Source organism: Sinohyriopsis cumingii, unplaced genomic scaffold (genome assembly GCF_028554795.1).
Source record: "Sinohyriopsis cumingii isolate HCF-2022 unplaced genomic scaffold, ASM2855479v2 utg001603l, whole genome shotgun sequence".
NCBI classification, from domain to species: Eukaryota; Metazoa; Mollusca; class Bivalvia; order Unionida; family Unionidae; genus Sinohyriopsis; species Sinohyriopsis cumingii.
In genome coordinates, this window is record NW_028316025.1 from 1,400,030 (window position 1) to 1,424,161 (window position 24,132).

The 24,132-nt window shown below is 42.1% G+C and overlaps 1 protein-coding gene across 2 annotated transcripts in view; it reads right to left on the reverse strand.

The window, feature by feature from the left end:
* The window catches only part of LOC149771895 (uncharacterized), a 38,196-nt gene that overhangs the window by 3,213 nt on the left and 10,851 nt on the right, over positions 1-24,132 (reverse strand). For both annotated transcript variants that reach the window (XM_089948103.1, XM_089948104.1), the window contains exon 3: positions 22-228. In XM_089948103.1, coding sequence (XP_089804229.1) covers positions 22-228 — 207 coding nt within the window. The remainder of the gene's footprint in view (positions 1-21; positions 229-24,132) is intronic.

The window sequence follows — 24,132 nt, forward strand, 5'->3', positions numbered from 1 at the left end:
GAAGCAATATGGACAAATTACCACAGACAAAGAAGTAGGCTGCCATCAGCCATGAGTTTTTCGTGTAGAAGGGTACAAATTGTGTTGTGCTCCATATAAGTATATAGGCAGGCACCGACACGAGGAGGCCGACAAATGAAGTCCATTGAGTGCCGAATCTATCATAAATAATTCCAGGCAAAATTCCAAATCCGAGGCCGATGTTTAGCATGGATGACATGATCTCCACTGAAAAATAGATCAATAAAATGAAGAAACATATCTTTAATTAAATTTACATTATTATATCAATGACCAGTTGCCCCTTTATTATTTCGCGCATCCATTTAAGACGCTTTAAGCATAACCTGGTTCACAATACGATGGAAAGACATAATATTTGGGTCCAAATTTTATTTTGTATATTTGGTATGTACGTGCTACCCTTTTTCGTTCTAAACTTAATTAGTCTAAGTAGACAGATTTTAAAAGACGTATCCTCAACATAATTTCATTGAAAATTGAAACTAAGTCTCTCTCTCTCTCTCTTTATATATATATATATATATATATATATATATATATATATATATATATATATATATATATATATATATATATATATATATACATATATACATATATATATATATATATATATATATATATATATATATATATATATATATATATATATATATATATATATATATATATATATTCATATTTATATTTATATATATAATGTATACACCTGCTTGTCCTCACTTACGAATGTCCTTACGTACATATTGCGGTTAAAATTTCGTCGCCGTCCGTCCTTTTAACAAATATATTTTATAATCAACATGGTTATGACTTCATTAAGCGAATATTTTGAATTCAAACCTTATGCATCACACAGAGTGAATATATACACCTTTAGTATAATATCCCACCTTTTAATCGTATATGATTGAATTGCATATAATACAACTCTTTTACTTCTAGTTTGCAATGGTCTTTGTAATTCTTGCTTGTGAAGGCTACTTACTGTCAGCAAATTATGTTGGCGAACAAAAATAATCCAGTGTCATTCAAATTTGCATTCGTCTGTTTCTGAACAATTTACGATTGATCAGTAACAATACATATGGTAGCGTTATAAAGACACTGACTGTATGTTAATGTTCACAACGCACGATGTGAAATATTGTTTCTACATTGTCAGACAAAGGAAGAATGAGCCACATTTAGTTCCTACACTTTAATTCCCATTGTTATAATCCAAGGTAAGATTGAATCAGAGTAATGAAAAAATATTACTGCTAAGATTTTATGTATGGTTTCAATATTTTTCTACATTGTTTTCGATTAAAAAATATCAAAACTTAATTTCAAAACGGCCAAACAAAACTCTACATTCAATAGAATAAGCGAAACGCACTACAAATAACCAACACAAAGCGGTTCTACATTTTCACTGCGGAACAATTAATTTAAAATTAATTGCCATTAAATGTGTATTACAGTAAAAACAAATTTGTTGATTTAAGAATAAAGAGTATAGTAACATAAAATGATGTATAAATATTAAAATACTATTTGTATTGTAATATTTTAGTCTGTATTTGTTGTCAAGTAGATACTGCAAATTTGATTTGCAATCATGTACAATTGGATCTTTACAACTAACTGAAATGTGTTGATTAAGACAAGAGAGAAAGAGCGAGTTTTAATACGGCTAAGTTATTTACAGTGATTTACCATAACAGTTTTTAATGGTGCTCGTGTTACTATTCGTCGATTTCGATCTCAAAGCGACTGAGTTGTCTGAGAGCCCCGTTATTTTAATTTAACCACAGTAACACTGTTAATACTATCTGTATCTCGCATTGCAACGCGTGATGATAAGCCGGTAAGTGTTTTTGGTAAAATCGCACGTAATCACCGTTCCCAGTTCGGTAATATGTCATCTAGACAGGTTTTCTCACGTTAACTACGTGAAGGGGTTTCACACATCTACTTGTGACTGTCATTATTATTAGTATTAATAGTAGTAGTAGTAGCAGTAGCAGTAGTAGTAGTAGTAGTATATATCATGTCGATATATAAGGTACAGTTTTATTGTCAATGTTTCAAATAGGAGATCAAATCTCTTCTTGATCCACTAGGGAAAACAAATATGGGTAAATTAAATAATTATGGCATGGAAGATATACAGGTGTTGAGGGCTCAATCGATATCAAATCACCTGTTTGGTGCAACACAAACAGGATATAACCCCGAAGAACTACGTCTATAATTTCGGACCTGTTTACATGATTACCACTGATATCGTCTTAAAGTACAAATACATTACATGCTGAGTTAATTCTCACAACGTTAGGTCCCATATGGTATCCAGTCTCTGAATGTCCTGCACGCAAATGTTCATACTTCACGAAGACCTTTTAACCATCCAAGAACTGTTCTCAACGGCAACTGACCAATGTAAAACAGATATTGTAGAGATTCAATGTCGATAACGAAGCTGAGGGTGGGCTCGTGTTCACGAATATATTTTTAGTAATTGCTAGTTAAAACAAAAGTACTTCTTCAGACCTCATCCTAGGTAGGGGTACTTTCGTACTGGCCTGTATGAAGATCTTCGTTACCTATAGTTGACTCATGATCTGACGAAAACATTAATGGTTCATTTGCGGGCAGACCACCATACGGTTGAGATCGAACATTAGGCCAGATGTAATACACTCACAACGATATAAGTAAGATCTCAATTGTTCGTGCGTCTACGACTGTTAGAGGTGCAGGACAAGTCACATGGAATTCCGGTTTCGTGGATGAAAATGGTGATCATCGACGTCACGTTCAGGGCTGTATGTAAAATCACCTGTTGCATTGAAGCATATATTTCACGTAAAACACGAACCGTCTAAGTCATTTCGGAACTCGTCATTTGTGTTGTATATATCCTAAATATCTTCAGCAAGTTCATGCATCAGAGCAAGATATGTGTCTCTCTCCATCGGATAATTAGTGAGCAACCGCTGACAAATCGATGCAGCTTCATTTATAACTTTGAGTTCATTGTTACCCACAAGAACTGATTCCGCAAGTATTTCCAATCGATCCGGGGAATCGTTATTGCCACAGAGTCCACAAAGGCCTCTTCCTTTCTCTTCCTGTTCATCCATCCAGTACTGCAATTCTTCTTCTACAGCATCATATTAATCCGCGAACGTCATCCTCCCGATGTAAATCTCATTCATGACTTAAATGCTATTAATCCAACACTGGGAAAACGAATCTCACTATCGGTTGCCAAAGGAGGTATAAGAGACAAGACTGCAATGGAAGTAAAGCCACTCATTAAAAGTGAAAATGTTATCCATCTAAATAAAACAAATAATATACATAATGAGCCAGACATTATCCAAAATATAGTCTGTCTGCCTGGGTACTAGAGTGGTAAAGCCGTTGTAGAAGATTTAGCCAGTTAAGCCATGTTACTCATGGGATTGCTAGAATATATAGCCACGATTGTTGCAAGTTGGTCCTGGCAAGAAATTTCCCGGAATTGTAGCTGTTATTATGCCAAACACCATGCGGGTGTACGTGTCGGACATGTTAGTGTCCATTGTGACCAAGCTATAGTGGATCGATTTAATATCACTCTTCCAAAATGGTAATTAGGACGTCACTATCATAGGAATTGTTAATGAAGCCAGAGCGGTCGCAGCATTAGCTAGCACGACGTCCATTAGTCACAGAAGCATTAAATAATGAATTTACACACACGAATTTTTTCACAGCCAGCTCCTTTGCAACCGTTCGGGAACAAGCTTGTTCGGTATTTGTATCCAACAGGAGAGTTGGAAGGTGAACAACAACGCCATGCAACTGATCCTGGTTTAGTCAGTAGATATGCCTAGAATTTCGTAACGGATTGACACTGCAAGACAACCAACCCGTTACCGACTGGGACCATCATCGCCTGCTGGACCTAAACTCTCCCAGCCGTGAATTTGTGCGAGAGAAATTGCGTATCATTCGAGCAGATACAGAACTGCTACAGGATTTTATTTTATACTTTAATGCACTAACGTGTATCGATAGTAAGTTCGTTCACAATAGCACGATGACCAAACGCGTAAGCGGTGATTCAGTCGGGGGGATCCATCTCTTGATAACAAGCAGGTACAAACTAGCTTTAGTGCATCGGTAAACACCCGTGCTATGTTTATATGGTTTGATCATATTTGCGGTGTTTGTTTAGGTCTCGAGAACATTCCACATACAGTTCGTGTTTCAGATCTTTGTTTACAAACACCTGTGGAACACCTTTTGCCTTTTTAATGTTCTTTTCAGAGCTATGCTGTCTAATAACAAGGGATAACATTTCTGTTTGCAGCCCTACATCCGCGATATATCATCGGTGAACAACTATAGGGATAATCGTTACATTCCTCATTTAAATTCACTGTATATTCAATATCAACTTCAGAGAAGTCTATGTGATTACCCTTGATGTTGAGATAGTGCACGTGTTCTTGTAGATCAATGTGCGAAGGGTCGAACCACTGAAATTATCCAACCATAAGTGGCTGTATCATGGTCCACTGATAAAGGTTATCCATTTAGATACATGATGTACTGTTGTGGTCAGCTTGGTCATGCCCTTCCACGATTCATTTGTTAACACCACGAAACGATCACCAGGTAAAAAAAAAAAATGCTGGTCAATGTCAGCTAGCAATTTCAGTTTGATTTTGATTTTGGACAACACAGCATCCCAAACCTTTCTCGGCGACGAAACGTAATGCGCGGAATCAATCTTGCACACGGGCATGATGGTATCGCGAAATGTCGCAAACACATCAGCGATCAAAAACACATCAATACATCAGTGCGCAGATGTAGGTCCATTTAGTCACCGAATGTTGACCAAACTTTCTTCTCATGATCAGAATCTACTTCTAAAATACCTTCACGTGACAACGATGTGTAAAACGACTCGATCAATGGAATCTGAGTTGCGAAAAATTTGTTCCAGTTCATACTTGTCTAATGCCACAAGGATGTCAGTTCTAGGTATTCGGATATTACGCTCACTTGCAAATTGTCTTATTTTGTTGTTACTGTTGTTCTATTTGTAATTGTTTTGTTGCTGTTGCTGCAGTAACATCTGGTGATTGTGGATACATTGCAATTATGGGTCGCAATTTTTCAGATATGTCTGCTTTTCTCATACGATCTGGTATGTGCATTCCATTTTGGCGTGCGAGCTGTTTTAGCTGTGGCAGAGTAGACGGGTTTATCCCGAGAAAAGGGTGTAGCGTTTATCTAATTTGAGAATTTTGCCGATGATTTGTTTTTATGCTTGGTATTTTATCAGAATCAGAAAATTGAAATCGCTTCATTCCTTGTTATTATTTCATTTCTGATTTATTGTTTGTTTTTGTATTTTTTTTATCTAGTTGTGCTTGTGCAGTCTCGAGTGTTTTTTATTTTGATTGGTTTCTGCACGCTTCAGAATATTCCAGAACAGATCCACAAGACTGACAAAGTTGATTACATGATTTCATTCCATTGGTACATTTAAGGCAAGGTCGTGCACCTAAACCATTACGTGGCACCTGAGTATGCGTTGTACACAAAAAGGCATTTTCTGCCACAAAATTCCTATTTTCTAAGGCTTGCAGCTTTGCTTATATTGCGTCGTATAGCTTTCTATACATACATGAGAGCATTTTATCTATTGAGACGACCTTTCTCACGGCACTGATGTGTCCATCTCAGTTTTATTATCTCCTCTGCTGCAATATCTTTATGGCTGAACGGATATTAAACATCATAAAATCCATCATCTCGCAGATCTCTAGTAAAACGAAGACTAAACGCTGGTATTCTCATATAAAATACAGCATTGTCTTTGACTTTCTCGGCAAGGACATGGAATTCGTTTAACATAAATTCCATCCCGATTTCAGTCAACAAAACTCAAATAACCCATCCCTGATTATTATGCCAGCTCCGCATGTACACAAGTCTTTTCGCTGATATTCAATAACATTAAATTTCGGACAACAAGGGTAAGTAACCAGGATACGTTTAGCTTCATTCCTTTTAAGAATAGATACTAAAAAGTGTTATCGATACTCACGCCCCCGCATCTCTGCAAATTCCATTGTTGCTTCATATAAAAGTTTTTCTTCTCAAGAGAGTTAACTATATTCCCTTTATAAGTCCCTGGTGTACGTCCTGGTCTGCGTGGCATTTACACTCAAAATACTATTTGCATTATTATACTTTCGGGGGCCCCGCGAGGCCGAGTGGTCTAAAGCGCTCTCCGTTACGGATCACTGCCATCTGACCTCTGTCTGCGTGGGTTCGAGTCTTGGATTCAGCCAATATGGGTATGTGAGAAAGCTTGCCAGTAGCTTCTCGTGGGTCGGTGGTTCTTTCCGGGGTCTTCCCGGGTTTTTCCTCCACCATTAATACTGACCGCCATGTATAGCCTATCGTGTGCTGAAAATGGCGTTAAACCCTACAACAACAACTTATACTTTCGACACGAAATCATTAATTAATTACCCTGTTCCTGAATATTTTCGTCATTGATCTGATCAAAAACATTACTCATTTCAGACGCAGTGAGCCAAATAACGTTCAAATAATAAATCCTGCAAACAATTTCTTCCAAGAAAATATGTTTCAATATACCATGATCCTGAAATGGCTTTCAGAATAAATAAGGAATTGATTGTTTGTCCTATTTAATGAATTTTGCTAGAAACCATACTACATGGCTAATTCCAAACAAATGTATTATCGTTACCCTATTCCCTAGCACATACGTTTTGTGATCTCCAAAACTTGATGTAGTAACAATACTACATAGCTATCCCCCAAACCGGGTAGTAACATTACCCTCTTTCCAAGCACTTATGTCCGGGCTCTGGTCTTGTGATCTCGAAAACATGTTGTAGTAACAAACTACATTGTGTATCGCCAAATATGTGTACCAGTAGCAACATTGCTCTTTTCCAAGGTAACTGGTAATTTTTTTATCTTCAAAACCTGTTGTAGTAATACGACTAGATCGATTCCTAAACGTATGCAATAATAGTACCACCCTGTTTCCATATGACAGTGTAAAACTAATTTTGTAATCACCAAAACCTAATGTAGTAACTATAGCTATCCTACAAACACATGTAGCAAGATTACCCAATGTCCAATGTAGTAATATTATGCTATTTCCAGGTGATATTCAAATGTAAAATATAATTTTCGATCACCAAAATCTGCCTTAATAAGATTACTAAATTTATATATATATATATATATATATATATATATATATATATATATATATATATATATATATATATATATATATATATATATATATATATATATATATATATATATATATAAGTAGTGAAGGGGGATAGATTAGCCTCAATGGGAATTAGCATTACAGACCCCCTTGGGTCAGATTAGCCTCAATGGAAATTTAACATGGAGAAAAATCGTGGGTCAGATTAGCCTCAATGGAAATTTAACATGGAGAAAAATCGTGGGTCAGATTAGCCTCAATGGAAATTTAACATGGAGAAAAATCGTGGGACAGATTAGCGTCAAGGGAATTTAAACAGGGTGGGACTTTATAGCGTCAAGGGAAATTGAACATGGGATTTTTTTTTTTGAAATTTTTTTTTAAAAAAGGGGTAGGCAATTGAAAGGCTATCTCTTTTCGAGAAATATGGCTGGCCCTGAAAAGGGCCTTTGGGTTTATGTTAATGTATTCATTAACATAAAGGGCACCGCATTGGTCTTCTTCTTGTCCTTAGGCTGCGTCTCACTGTTGGTCCGTAAATCAGCACTCTTTTCAGGCATCCTTGTCTTTCAACGTAGATCCTACGTATCCACAGGCTGGTGTTTGTCCTGTGGACAACGGTCCACTTGGATCGGACATACGTGAGCAAGTCTGTCCGAAACATCATGGAAGACACAAGGGTGGATGACTCAACTGTGGTCCACATCTTGAAGCGACGAGAACAGGTGAATCAATGCAGTGAACTGCGCTTATTTATAGGCAGAGGTAGGATTGAAACGGATTGAGTTCATTCACCAATCCGAACACGCGTTACAAAATTCAGTCAGCCCGCATCCAATCCGAAGAGAGCAGTCTGTGACGTCACGTAGTCTATATAGATTCGCTAGCGCTTGTGTGCAGTCAATCTATGCGACAGTGATTCAACATGACGGAAACTCAGAAAACGATCCATTGGGGTGCACCAGCAGGGGAGACTGCCCAAGGGAACCCGGACTTACTTTCAGAAGAGGTGAATTGGGATTTTGTGGATTTTCTCTCCTCGCAAGAATTTGTTCCGGAACCTTCGTTACCTTCTTCTTCATTACCGCAAGTGGAGAATTTTAGACAGAGACAGAAAGAAGAATTAGAGAAATTTATAGAACAGCAAAAGGAAGCGGAACAAGCTTTTCTCCTACAGCAACAGCAGCAAGAAGAAGAGGTAAGAAAAAAACAACAGCAACAACAGCAAGAAGAAGTAGCAGCAAAGAAACAAGAGGGTGAAAATCAAACGGTCACGGTACTGTTGGACATTTTAGCGGAGTTAAGAAGTCTGAAACAAATGTATCAGACTTCTTTATCACGACCGAAGAGAATATGACCTTCCCGAGCTAAACACGTCAACCCTGTGACTACGCCTACCGTACCACCCTTAGTGATTTCAACCCAATCATCATCATCAACATTACGCAGTTCAGAAGTAGGCCTTGGCCGTGGCAAAGGCTTAAGGCAGTTAAAGTTGATTGGTTAAACTCACCCCTACACCATAAAGAAAAAAGGCCCTTTTCAGGGCCACCCACATTTCTCGGAAAGAAATGCAATTTCAATTTGCCAATAACTCGAAAAAAAACCCACTCATTTTACCCTTATAGCACGTGTCTGTGTATGAGTGCGTGAGTGTAGCTTCTTATTTTTAAAATCAAAACTCAAAGACACTTACCTTTTATCATTAATTTATTCTTTTATCCATTGTTACAATCCAATTCACAATTCGCAACACAACACTTTAATTAAAAGTTCATTGACTTCTTCTTTTCTCCTTGTTTAGTCTCTCTGTTTTTTGAATTTCTTCACCGTCACACTCTTTTCCTCTTCTTCCTCCTCGCTTTCTTCCCTTCTTCTTTTCTTCTCCTGTTTCTTTTTCTTCACCTGTTTTCTTTCTTCCTCAGAAGAATCACTTTCTTCCTCTGAAGAATCCCTCTCTTCTTCTGAAGAATTCCTCTTTTCTTCTGACTCCTCTTGTTTCTTTTTTGGGCAATTTGGAGACCAATGTCCTTTTTCTTTACAATAATAACAGGTATCTTGACTTTTGTCTTTTTTATCCCCTGTTTTTTTTTTTTTTGACGGTCTGGACATTCTGAAGACCAATGCCCTTTCTTCTGACAGATATAGCAAGTATCCTGACTTTTATCTCTAAAGGAGGGAGAGTAGTCCGTCGGCTGGTCTGAAGAGAATTTTCTAATGACCCCTCGCAAAGCTCTGACGAAACGTTCCATCTGGTTAGTCTCTTCCATCGTTGTGCTCGGCTTGAGAGTGAAATGAATAGTGAAAGGACAAGACACACACCCTTTTATATACGCTGGTCTGCCATGACTATAAATTAGTCTATGGTGTTTGAACTTGAGTCATTTGACGTTTTTACTCAAGATGAAACGATCCTATTCATTCGAGAAGAAAGAAGAAGAAAGTAAGAGGCAGAAACGTGATCTATCGCCTCGTACCAGGGCTGAAATCTTGGCACAAATTCATGCCAGTGACTTTGAAGAGGACATGAGTGAACCAGAATTTGAAACCTCTAAACCAAGTTCACCACCCTTAGTCAACCCTGAAAAGTACTATTCCATTCGAGAGACGGAAAAGCGCTCCTCTAGAAAATTTAGAACCACGGCTTACAAATACACGGTGAAGTTTAAAGATTTCAAGGCTGAAGTGCCGTTAGAGAAAGCAGAAGTGTTCATCACTGGGGGGGGGGGGGATTCTTTGCTCACTGCACTCAAGCGACAATGTCAACCCAAAGAAGACGATCGCTTGAGACTTTCCATACAACACGACGGTTTGAAATCCCCTGTTTGGATCGAGTTTAGCACCCCTGCAGAATTGACCGCTTCCAAAGTCATGGACAAGATTCAACACGTACAACAATCTAATGATCAGTTTGACATCACCGATGGTAAAGCCACACTGGACATGACCCACGTCTCTCCTCCTCAAGGGACTGGATGCAAAAAGATGTTACTGGTGAACGACCTTCGCAGCACCAAAAAGAGTCTCGTCCAAATTAACAACCCTCAAGACCAGATGTGCTTAGCCCGAGCCATCGTGGTGGGACGAACCTATGCCAACAAGAACGACACGGCAGAATGGAAAAGAGCCTGGAAAACTATTCGACAATCGGACCGAGCCAAACAACGAAACGAAGCAGAACTCCTGTTGCAACAAGCTGGCCTGTCCAAAGACACACCCTGTGGCATTCCTGAAATGCAAAAATTGCAAGATGTCCTAGCTCCACGATACACCTTGAAAGTGCACCCTCAAGAAATGCGTGGGCCTCTGTTGTTTCGAGGGCAAGAGTTTAAGGACGGAAAATACATTCATGTTTATTATCACGATGACCATTTCGATACCATTACCAGTATCACCGGATTCCTGGGATACGGTTATTACTGTGAGAAATGTGACCATGGTTATAATAATCGAGAGCAACACAAGCATTGTGGATTGAAATGCTCAGGATGTTTGGCCTCTTCACCCTGTCTGAGCGAAGGACCAGTGCCTTGTTCAACTTGTCTGCGCACGTTTGTCAGCCCTACCTGTTACCAACAACATCTGAAAACGCAAGGTTCACAGAAGAAATGCGCTTGTCAACTGCTGAGATTGTGCCCTACGTGTGAACAAGTCATACGTACCAATAATACCAAGGCACACGTATGTTCAGGAAAGAAAAAATGTCACATTTGTCACCACATCGTGGACTTGGAACACCAATGTTACGTGCAAAAATACCAACCCCCGCCAGAGAAAGAGGACGGTCACAAGAAGAAAGGCAATTTCATCTTTTTCGATTTCGAATGCATGCAAGAGACCGGCATTCACATTCCTAATTTCTGCGTGGCTCATCGAGCGTGCGAGAAGTGCATTCAAGAACCTATCTTCAGTCATTGCCCTCACTGCAGCAAGATTCCTGGAGGACGTGAAAAAATCTTTCGAGGACCAAACACGTTAGCCGATTTTGCCCAATGGGTCTTAGACCCCATCGACAAGACATGGAGCAAAGAGGACATCGAACGTTACGGAGATTGTCATCGTCATGCCACGGTGATGGCTCACAATTTCTCCGGATACGATGGACAGTTTCTTTTGAGGTACTATACGGAACAAGGCACCGAACGTCCTAAAGTGACTTTGAACGGAGCCAAAATCATTTTCATGCAAGTGGGACAAGTGCAGTTTAAAGATTCGATGAGCTATTTGGCCATGCCTTTGAGCCGAATGCCTAAAACGTTTGGAATGACAGAAATGGCTAAAGGGTACTTTCCGCACTTTTTCAATACGCAAGCCAATCAACACGCCGTTCTACGCCATTTACCTGAGGCTCACTATTACGACCCCGACAACATGCGTACCGAACAACGAGAAGCTTTCTACGCTTGGTACCAAGCTCACGCCTCGGACCCCTTCGACTTTTAGGAAAAAATGTTAAAGTATTGTCGTTCCGACGTGGACATTTTACGACGTTGCTGTGGAAAATTTCGAGAACTGTTCATGGAATATGGAGGGGTCGATCCTTTGAAAGAAGCTTGCACCATTGCCAAAGCGTGTTCCTTAGTGTATCGACAACGATTCATGCCTGAAAACACAGTGGCTGTCATCAGTCCTCAAACGACCCACTATGTCAAACGTCAATACTCGGTCAAAGCCCTACGTTGGTTACATTACTTGTGCGACAAGGAAGACAAGTGGATTCAGCATGCCCGCAACGGAGGGGGTGAAAAGACCATCGGAACGTATTCGGTCGATGGCTGGGACTTAGAAAACCCCAAGATCGTGTACGAGTTTAATGGTTGCTTATTTCACGGATGTCCCGTCTGTTACCCTGACCGTGGCACTAAAAATCAGTTTTTGCAACGAACCATGGAAGACTTGTACCAGGACAATTGTCAGCGGCGCCTAAAGTTGGAACAGGAAGGATACCAAGTGGTGCAAATGTGGGAACACGAGTACGATCACCGTATGAAAACCGATCCCGAGTTTAAACGCCTCGTGGAAAGTTACCAGTTCATGGACCCACTGAACCCGAGGGATAGTTTGTACGGAGGAAGAACCAATGCCACCTGTTTGTGTACCAAGCCGACGAAGAGAAAGGAGAAGAAATCAAATACTTGGACGTGTGTTCGCTGTATCCCTACGTGTGCAAATATTGTCGCTTTCCTGTAGGGCACCCACAATTGCTGACGGAACACATCGACCTGAAAAACATTCGACAATACGAAGGCTTGATCAAGTGCAAAGTTTTGCCTCCCACGAACCTATACCATCCCGTCTTACCTCACCATTGTCAAGGCAAACTGATGTTTCCCTTGTGCCGTACTTGTGCCGAAACGTGCAACCAAGACCAAGCTTGTCAGCACAGCCAGGAAGAACGGACCTTGACGAGAACCTGGGTCAGCGTAGAATTGTTCAAAGCTATGGACATGGGATACCAACTGTTAGAAGTGTACGAAATTTGCCACTTTCCCAAGACACAACAATACCACAAGGGTGACCCCAGTCAGAAAGGCATTTTCGCCGACTACGTGGATGCCTTTTTGAAACTGAAACAAGAAGCTAGCGGCTATCCTTCCTGGTGTCACACTCCCGAAGACCAAATACAATTCAAAGAGAAATACTACGAACAAGAAGGCATCACTTTAGACCACATCGAGAAAAACGAAGGCAGGAGATCGTTTGCCAAAGTGATGTTAAATTGCTTGTGGGGTAAAATGGCACAACGACCGTGTTTACCCAAGACGGAATATTTGACAGAACCTTCCCGCTACTTTCAGATGATTCAGGACAGAACCAAATACATGAAACACGTGGACGTCGTTCGAGAGAATTTGATCTTGGTCAATTACGAAGAAGATCTGGACTTTGTACAAGACGACCCTTTTGGAAACGTCATCATTGCGGCTTACGTGACAGCTCATGCTCGTTTAAAATTGTACGAAGCTTTAGAACTGTTAGGGGAACGCGTCCTGTACTTTGACACGGACAGTTGCATTTACATCCATCACCCGATTCAACATCACCCTGACATCGAAGGAGACCGTTTAGGAGCCTGGACAGACGAGCATCCCGACGACAAGATTCTAAGTTTCGTCAGTGGCGGTCCCAAAAATTACGGCTACGAATACCGGGACAAACAAGGAGAAGTGCACACGACGTGCAAAGTGAAAGGACTGACTCTGAATTATCGTACCAGTCGAGTGGTCAACTTTGGGGTATTGAAAGAAGCCTTACAATCGGGAGAGGATGGACACTTTAAAGTGACCACCTATCAACCGAACAAGATTGTACGTTTACCCACTCACCACATCGTCAGTCGACCCCTAGAAAAAGTCTATCAAATCGTGTACCAGAAGCGAGTGAGACTTCCCAATCATTTCACCTTACCTTATGGACACGTTGCTATAAAACATTGGTTGTAAGAGGATAGTTACCGCACCAGAAAGATGACTTCGCCACAGCAAGAATCGAGTGAGAAACCCGATGAGAACTCCAAGTTCAAACCCTACCATTTTCCAGTCTTCTTACCTGACTATTGTGATTGTGCCCGTCGATTGGACACGTTTCAGAAATGGCCTACGGATAGGGAAGGATTACCTTCTTCGCATGTTTTAGCTAGAACAGGATTTGTCTACATGGGACCTGAGTCAGGATTGGGATACGAGGTACAGTGTTTCGCTTGCGGACTGAAGTTACGAATGGATCTATGTATCTATAAAGATTCAGCTATTCTGGAACATACTCGATGGTGTCCACACTGCCCTTACCTTTCTATGGCCTTTCCACCCATCACACTACGGTACAATGTTGACGGTACCTTAGAGACGGTACCTTCCAGAACAGGACATAAAAAACGTAATAAAGGAAAGCTGTACAAGCTGGAGACTGCATTGCGACTAGTATAAAAAGGGGGCTATGGTCAAGATCGATAGTTCATTGTGACTACCAAGACCGAGCGAACAAGATGAATACTTTCAGAGAAACACAGAACAAGTTGTTTAGAAAGGCACAAATCAAGTGTGAGGCTTCGGAAGTGGAATGCGATTGTGAGCCTTGCGATGGGTACAATGCTGTACCTTGTGACCTGAGCGATGCCGTAAAGCATCATGGGAACTTTAGTGTCCCTACCCCTATCATGGAAAGTGATGCTGTGCGTGTCAAACCTGTGGGATGCGAAAGTGATGCCGCTCGTCCTCTTGGACATTTTACTGGCTTTCGTTTTAAAGGGGAATGTTCACCTTCACGTCTACCCCCCTACGGATGTCATCCAGCCCTGAGCAAACTCCTACCCATGTCACTCAACCCTCATCGAAACGAACCTGTGAAAGACGAATATTCGTTCCCTGTGCGTTTGTCGGAATACTGCGATTTTGAAAATCGTCTTCAATCGTTCAAAGGAAAATGGCCTAAGTATCTGGGAGGCCCGACCCCCGAAGAATTAGCCAGAGCCGGATTTTTCTACTTGGGCGAAGGAGATAAAGTCAAGTGCTTCAGTTGCGGTGTGTCACTTCACCACTGGGAACCGCAAGATTCGGCCTACGTAGAACATGCTCGATGGCCACCGAATTGTCATTACTTACCCTTAGTGGGACCGAGACATTGAAATAACTTCTTACCATAATAATCTGTTCATGGATACTTTACAAGAGAACATTCGTGCTTTGCCTGTGGAGTTGAGAGAACGCATTTACCGAGAGCTGGTCAAATAACAAGTGAAACGTAAAGAACAATTGCATCCGTTACGTCACCGGTGTTTGAACCACTGGTACCTGAAGGCTATACAAGGATTGATTCAATTGAAAGTGTTCCATCGGACAGACATTGATCAACGATCCTCTAGTTTTAAAAAGGATTGGCTTGGTATGGACGATTCTATCTACATCATTGTAAACGTACTGCATCGAATTCCAGAGGAAGAGTTAACGAATTACCAACATCTTGAACACAATGTCAACTTAGTGAAAGAGGAAACTTCTGAACGAATTGTAATGTGCAAATTAGTGACTGAACGATTTAAATTCGACACTGAAGTAAAACCATGTTTGTGCAAACAGTACATTTCTTGTGTCAGACCAAAGAGAATTTAGTATGACCTATTCATGGATACTTTGCTAGAGAACATTCGTGCTTTGCCTGTGGAGTTGAGAGAACGCATTTACCGAGAGCTGATCAAAATACAAGTGAAACGCAAACTCAAAGTGATTCGTCCGTTTTTAAATTATGCTATGTTCCAAAGTACAAGAAGACTGATTATGAGTGGATATTACATTAGGCACAAAGTTAAACGAGGCTATTCCCCACCACCCAACGATTCCAAAAACAGTGTATATACTTATGGATACTTTACAAGAGAACATTTTGGGCTTGCCTGAGGAGTTGAGAGAAAGGATTTACCGAGAGCTGGTGAAAATACAAGTGAAACGTAAAAAACAATTGCATCCGTTACGTCACCAGATCTTTAACCACTGGTACCTGAATGGTATAAGAGGACTGATTCGTCAGAAATTTTTTCAGTGGTCAGACCTTGTTGAACACTTTCAGTGTATGAATGATGATGATGATGATGGACTAGACGTTCGTAATTTTGGTTACTTCGAGATTCACTTACTGCAACGTATTAAGGAAGACGAGTTAAAGGATTACCAACATTTGTTACATGGAATCTGCTTAGAAAAAGACGAAACATCTAGACAAACTCTGACGTTTCAGTTACAGTATGTAACATTTAAATTCCCTACTGGAGAACGAACGTGTTTGGTTAGAAATTACCTTTATTGCTTCCGAAACAAAGACACTATAAAATCAAGTTGCCATGCCACGGATTATGTCACATATCATTCAACAGATTCCGTGGAAGGTACTCAATGACCATATTCAAACCGTGGATCATTATCATCAATTATTACAGGAACTGTATCCATTCAATTTGGGTCGACAAGTGGTGTGTGTCTTAGTGACTTGTTTTCTGGGATTTCGTTTACCAGCCGATTCTTTGTGGACTCTTTACGATCAATACTTACCACCTCAATGGCCTTAAATGGTCACGAAAAACTCCTTTTGCTCAAAGCCTTGTGTTTTCATCTGGATACTTCTCGACCTCAACAGGAAAAAAAGATTCGTCAACTTTTAGCTACCCAAGACGTGTATGACGATGTGTGTGTAGCTTGTGACTTACATCCCCATTGGACAGATGTCCGTGCCTGGAAAGAATGGGGTTTTGAGGCTTGGACCCAAGAAGTGGCCCAGTATGCACGAGAACTGTTCAAGGAAAAAAGTTACTTTTCAACCCGTGTTAGTGACGGTGCCAGAAGAACCCGTCACCCAGGACAGGACTGTCGTGGACAGACCTGAAAGACCCTTTCGGGAGGACACTTGTGTAACCTTACCCCCTGTTGAACTGGTTAGAACATTACCCAAAAGATTTGGTTGTACAGACACTTGTGTTTATTCCACTTTCATAGTTATCATGTGCCTTTTATCCTTGTACTTAAGCCTTTGGCGTTTATGTATTTTTGTCTTTCGTATTCATGTTTGAAAAAAACATTCAATAAACGTGTTCTGAAAAAGTATATAAACTCTTGTCTTGTTTGTTTTTCGTGTCACAAGTGACATTTCTCACACAATGGCTACCTCTACTGTCTCTGCTCCCTCTTCCTCTACTGTCAAAGTCATTGACGAACACTTAGATCGTGCCAGCTGGGAGGCTTTGTATCTTCGCCATCCCTTTAACATGCTCATTGCTGGACCTAGCGGTTCAGGCAAAACCGAATTCGTCAAACGTTTGATCGAACATAAACATCATTTGATCGATCGGCCACCTCAACGGATCGTGTGGTGTTACAAAGAGTGGCAATCGGCGTACAACCTCTTGCAAGAAAGTCAAGGCGATTCCATTGTGTTTGTGGAAGGCATTCCTAAAGAAGACGACGGTATCGTCTCTGACTCTCGTCAAACACATTTGGTCATTTTCGACGACATGTTAGGAGAAGACGAAGAAGAAATTAAATTGTGGTTCACGCGCAAAGGGCATCACCGTAATGCCAGTGTCGTTTACATCACCCAAAATTTGTTTCAACAAAGTAAAGCCCATCGCACCATCAGTCTCAATGCGCATTACGTGGTCTTGTTTAAAAGCCCTCGAGATAAATCGCAAGTGCAAGTCTTAGCCAAACAGTTAGGAACGCCTTGGCTGACTCAGGCGTACGACGATGCCACTCAAACGCCACACGCCTATTTACTCGTCGATTTGAAACCTAGACTCCCGAGGATTTGCGATTTCGTACCCACTTGTTTCACCACTGGTGCCAAGACGGAGGGCCTGTCCTGTACACATCTCCGTCCTCGACTTCATTTCACTCCCCATAAAAAAATCTATAAAAACCTCAGACCCTTTTTCGTCTGTCTCACACAGTGTGAACATGACGTACCTTCAGTCGCATCTTCCCGCCAAATTGATTCGTGCCTTGTATGGCATCAGTCGAGAAAAAAATCCACAAACACGAGCTCGTGTCTTAGAAGCTAGTCTCAAAGAAGTTTTACGATGGTTCACGGTGACGGCACGTCAATTACTCCAAGGAATCATTCAGATTCCTCATCAAACCAAACGCTTTTTCGATCGAAACAAAGTAGCTTTGGTCCAACTGGCCGATCCCCGCATCGACACTCAAACCAAAAAACAAATCATTTTGAAACCTGGAGGGAGCGGTACTCTAGGAGGGGTCATCATTCGCACACTCTTAAGATGGGATCCTAATGCCCCCAAAGTTATCCCCAAGACAAAAGTCCAACGAAGCCCCAAGAAGAAAAAGAAAAAGACCAGGTCCCCAAGGAGAACTTCTCCAGTGGCAGGACCCTCCTCTGACCAGACACCACCACCCCGGAAAAAGAAAAGAAGCCCCCAGAAAAAGAAACAGAGAAAAAGTCCCCAGAAAAAGAAAAGTCCACAGAAGAAAACTAGTCGCAAGAGAGGCACTTCGGCCAGGACGCAACCTTACACTCGCAAACCACGATCTGCCACCACGGCAGTGACTGCGTCTCCGGCATCCTCACGTTTGTCCACTTCTCCGTTGATGACACCAGGAACTGAAGAGTACTTGGAGATGTTGATCACACCAAGAACTTCTCCGTTCATGACCCCCAAAAGAACTTCCCCAGTGGCAGGAAACTCCAATTTAGCGTCAGTGGCTGCTGCTCACAAAGTACCTTCTCCCAAAATCAAAGTCCATGAAAGATCGGGCATGTTACAAAGTTTACTGGATTTGTCCAAGCAAGAACTGGCTCGATTTAGTCCGTTACGTACCCCTGCACGACGTGTCATGCCTGTCCTCAAACTAATACGACGTAAAGACAATCAGTGGCGACGCGTTCCAGTATAAAAAAGACCTGTGACCAAGTAGTGTATCAGTGGTTTTTTTTGGTGCTCCTGAAGACTCAAAGATGTCACCCTCCAGAAAACCCCAAGGAAAGAAAAGGAAAGGACTGCCACCACGTTTAGCCAAACATGGGGACATGTTATCTCTCCTGTCCAAAGCTTCTCCACCCCTACGAAAAAATCTCATTCAAACGGCCTCCAAAGAGGTCATCGATACCGTGTGCGAATGTTGTTTGAACGTCTTGAAAGGCACGATCCCTTTGTCCAAACACCAGAAACAATGCTTAAGCAAGCATCGTCACGTTCTTTGCCAAATGGTTCGAAAGAAAATTCCCATTCGTCAAAAAAAGAAGATGTTGGTCCAACGTGGAGCCATTTTGCCTCTCTTGTTAGGCCCCATACTGAAAGGAGTCTTGGGAACCATGTTGGGAGGACTGGTGGGAACAAGATAAAAAGGCCTTCGGAAGTCCCAAGATCTCAGAATCGACCCCTGACAACCCCATGGAAGGACGAAAACTAGCTTTAGTGCCTTACAAACGATGGATGGAATACCATCGGTGGCAAGAACAACGCACCCCGCATTTACCTCCCAATCCCAATTTGAGCGAGATGTCCCAGTTACAACACGAATTGCAGTCCTTGATGGATCGCCAAGATTTGTCCGAAACAGAAAAATCGCAAAAGTACGGTCAACTCTTGCAACGATTGCAACTCTTTCACCAGAAAGCTTTAGACGAAACAGCTCTACCCACTCTGAAAGATTTTAAGACCTTGATGAAAAGTCCAGCACCATCACCAGTACCAGTACCAGTACCAGTGACCAAGACAGAAAAAGGAAAAGAAGAAGAAGAAGAAGGGTTTCAAACTCCACCAGAAAAAGTACGCAAGTTAACAACACCACCTACCTCCAGAATTGGATGGATTAAAAAGATGATGGCCACCCCTTCTTCATCACAAGAGAAAAAGAAAGTGAAGACAGAAGTGAAGACAGAAGTGAAACAAGAACCGATATCCCCCGCTCAGACATCCTCCTCCTCTTCAACACCTATTGCCGGTCGCACACGCAAAGCCTTGCAATCCAAGAAAGTACCCCAAGAGAAAAAGAGTAGCCTCTTCCAAGAGTGGGTGCCTTATTAACACACCAACCAACACAAAAAAATGGAAAAAGTCTTAGCCAGCATTTACTACGATCCCTCGCATCCTGCAGGTTACGCAGGAGTTCAAAAATTGTATCGTGCTGCCAAAACGCGACTGAAAAGTCTCTGTTTACCTCAAGTGCAACGGTGGTTACAAGAACAAGCTACCTACACTTTACACAAACCCATTCGACGCAAGTTTGCCAGAAGTCGCACCCGAGTGGAAGGCATCGATCATCAATGGCAAGCCGATTTAGCCGATGTCTCTCATTTGGCCAGCTACAATCGTGGCTACAAATATTTGTTTTGTGTCATCGACGTCTTTTCCAAATTTGCCTGGGTCGTGCCCTTGACTTCCAAATCCAGCAGCGAGTTAGTGCGAGCCCTGCAACGAGTGTTGAAACAAAGCGGTCGTCACCCTCTTCGATGGCAAACGGACAAAGGCACCGAATTTCTGAACCAAGCTTTCCAAAAAGAATTAAAGAAACGTGACATTCATTTTTTTACCACCGAGAATCCCGAAACCAAAGCCAGCATCGTGGAACGTTTTCAACGCACTTTGAAAGAACGCATGTGGAAATATTTTACGCATCACCACACTCTGAAGTACATCGACATCTTACCGCACCTGGTGCAAGCGTACAACCAATCTTACCATCGAAGCATCGGACGTACCCCGCAAGACGTGACTCCCGACAACGAAGTGTTGGTGTTTGAGCGCCTGTTTGGTACGTCCCCGACGAGGGCTGTCCCCAAGAAAAGTGGAGAGTTCACCGTAGGAGATTGGGTGCGCATTGGCAAAACCAAACGCACTTTTGACAAAGATTACTTACCTAACTGGACGACCGAATTGTTTCGCGTCACTGGACGAGTGCATGGCCGTCATCCTGCCGTCTATAAATTGGAAGACATGAACGGAGAAGTGCTCAAAGGAACGTTTTATTTGCCCTAGTTACAATGTGTCACCAAAAAAGAAGACGACGTGTACGACATCGAAAGCATTCTCGAACGCAGAACCCGTAAAGTGGGCAAACGACGTGTCAAAGAAGTCAAAGTACGTTGGAAAGGATATCCGCCCAGTTTCGATTCTTGGATCGACGCTTCGCAAGTCATCGACTATAAAAAGAAGTGACCATCATGCCCTTTCACACATCAGACGCAGCTACGTCGACCACTCCTCCTTCACCCAGTTCTTCTGTGCAAGATTTACAAAAACAACCCTTGTGGGTGTGGTGCGGAGAACGTGTGCCTAAAACGCAGATCGTCTTTTTCTGCCAAATCTTCGTGGTGTATTGTGTCATCGGGGCAGCCATTGCCAATCTGAGTTTGCAACAAGGAGACAAACAATTGTGGACCATTTTATTGAGCAGTTGCATCGGTTACCTGCTTCCTAATCCCTCCCTGAAATTCTCCTCGAACGGGAACCCCGGGAACATTGTGTCCAGTGCCAGTGCCAGTCACCACTCCAATCACAATCAGAACCCCATTTTGGGCGGAGACACGCCTCTGACGTCCAGTAATATCCCCTCGGACAGCCACAGAACTCTGGAATTATGAGTCACGAAAACCAGTTTTACTTAACCTTACCCAGTGACAGTTCCATGGAGGTGTTTCCCCACAACACGTTGTGCTGTTACACGGCTAAATTACCTCAAGCCATCCCCTTAGATCACGAAGCCCATTGGGAAGTGGCTTTAGTAGAAATGATTCACCCGACCCAAGTCCTCAATGTCCTTCCCAATCAAATTTTTTTACGGTGGAAGTTCATGACCCACAATTGCAACAGGAATTGAATAAGAGAACCATACCTGACATTAAAACCTATAATGAGAAAACTAAAACGTGGACCTACCACTTGTCCATTCTCCCAGGCTATTATTTTAGTGGTCATCATTTGGTCAGCGCCATAGCCTCCAGGTTTAATGGCGTGTTTGGGAAAGCTTTTGAGAGTGTCAAGAACAAAAGTGTCACCATGGAGTACCACAAAGTAGCTCGTCGCTTCTTGATGAAATTTGAGCAGAGTAAAATCGTAACCATTTTATTTTGTCCTGAATTGTTCGACATGTTGGGCGGTGACATGGAGCTGAGGAAGAAAGTAGAACAAAAAGAAAAACAACCCGAATCATCAGGCATTTTCGACAACGAGACTTTTGCCAAGTATTTTCGTACCCCGGTAGAACTGAACCAAGGACTGAATTTGATCTTTGTGTACTCCGATGTGGTAGAGTACAACGTGGTGGGACACACCTCCGAGCCGTTACTGCGTGTCATTCCTTTCAAAGTGGATTCTGCCACGAACGCTGACGAGGAAGGTGGAAACACTTACCACGTCCACCGCGAATTTGTCCATCCTCACTATTTGCCGGTCAGCAAGTCGTATTTGGACACGGTCAACATTACTATAAAAGGAGATTTGGGACAAAATATTCCATTCACCAAAGGAAAAGTCACGGTGAAACTCCATTTTCGAAAACGGTTCTCTCACGATTCGTAAGTCATGTATCCAGTGTACCGAGGGGTTGCACGACAGCGAGGACACGGTTTAGGAGACATGCTGAAATCGGCCTTTCGTTCAGTGGCCCCAGTGTTGAAACCGATGGTGACACGCGGATTGCACGCCTTGAAAGATGCGGCACTGACGCAAGGCAAAGAATTTCTCCAAAATGTCATCATCGACAAACAAAACCCTAAAGAAGCCTTCATGAGGGCAAGCAAAAATGTCTTGCTGGAAACGGGCAAAGACATTTTAGGCCGACGAGACACACCTATAAATGCCCTGCACGCTGCGTCAAGCATTCAGCAAGGACAAGGCAGAAAGAGACGACGACGAAGAAAACACCCTTTCACTAGACTTCAAGCGAGAAAGGCCAAGAAAAGAAGAACCGTTCGAGACTTAGACGTTTTCGATTATTGAAACACAGAAAAAAATGATGCACCGAGAGTCTTGCGCTTGTTCCAAGACGGAACTGGATCTGTTTGCCATGCCCCCCACCATGATGACGATGCAAGAATCCCAGTGGGTGGAATTTCACCCCGTCTCCTCATTAACCGATTCCGCTCCCATCGAGTTTGAAATCAAAGGACAGACCGAAGATTACATCGATCTGAATAGCAGTTACTTGTACTTGAAAGTCCAAGTTCTAGAAAAAGATGATAGTGGAGTAGAGGACACTGACCAAATAGCTCCCGTCAACAATTTCATGCATTCCTTGTTCAGCTCAGTGGATTTGTACTTGAACAACAAACTAGTCAGCAGCAGCATGGATACATACCCTTACCGTGCCTACCTGGAAAATCTCTTGACGTACGGAATAGATGCCAAGGATACTCATCTCAATGCCTGCGTGCTGTGGGAACCTGACGAAGCGGGCAAGTTCGACACAGTGGATGGAAGCAATTCCGGCTTTGAGCAAAGAGAAGTCAAAATCTTAGACAAGAAGAGTTTAGAACTGATGGATCGTTTGCATTTGGACATGTGGTTGCAAGAGAAATATTTGCTGAACGGGGTCAATGTTCGCTTGAGACTGAATCGCAGCAGTACCACTTTCCATTTGTTGGCTGCTGATCCTGCTAAGGCTCCTAAAAGCAAAATCGAAGAGGCCAAACTCTACGTACGACACGTGGAAGTGTTACCCAAAGTGGGAAACGACATCAGTCAAACGTTGAGCAGAACGACCGCCAAGTATCCCATACGACGTGTGGAAGTGAAAACGTTCACCATTCCCGCTAACCATCATTCCATGATCGAAGATCATCTGTTTCAAGGACAGTTACCCAAACGTTTAATCCTTGGTATGGTCGAGAATGAAGCCTTCAACGGAGCCTTCAAAAAAAATCCTTTCAACTTTCAACACTTCAACGTGAAGAAAATCGAAGTCAGTCGTGATGGCAAGACCTTGTGTACCCGACCTTTCGAACCTGACTTTACTGACAAGAAGATGAATTACTTGAGATCGTACTTGTCCCTGTACGAAGCCACCGGCCAGTTAGGAACCAACAACAGTCACTGCATTACGTACGAAGATTATGCAGGAGGCTATGCTTTGTGGACTTTCGATTTCACTCCAGACCAAGGCAGCGACGAGGGACATTTCCACCCTATAAAATCTGGCCAGATTCGTGTGGAACTTCAGTTTGCAAAAGAACTACCAGCAACAGTGAACGTCATCCTGTATGCCGAATTCGATAATACCATAGAAATCAACAGTTTGAGAGAAGTCATTCTAGATTATTAGAAGCCATGGAAGACTGTTATCCCTCTTTACTTAGTGGAGAAAGTTTGGAGATGGAATGTGAGGAGA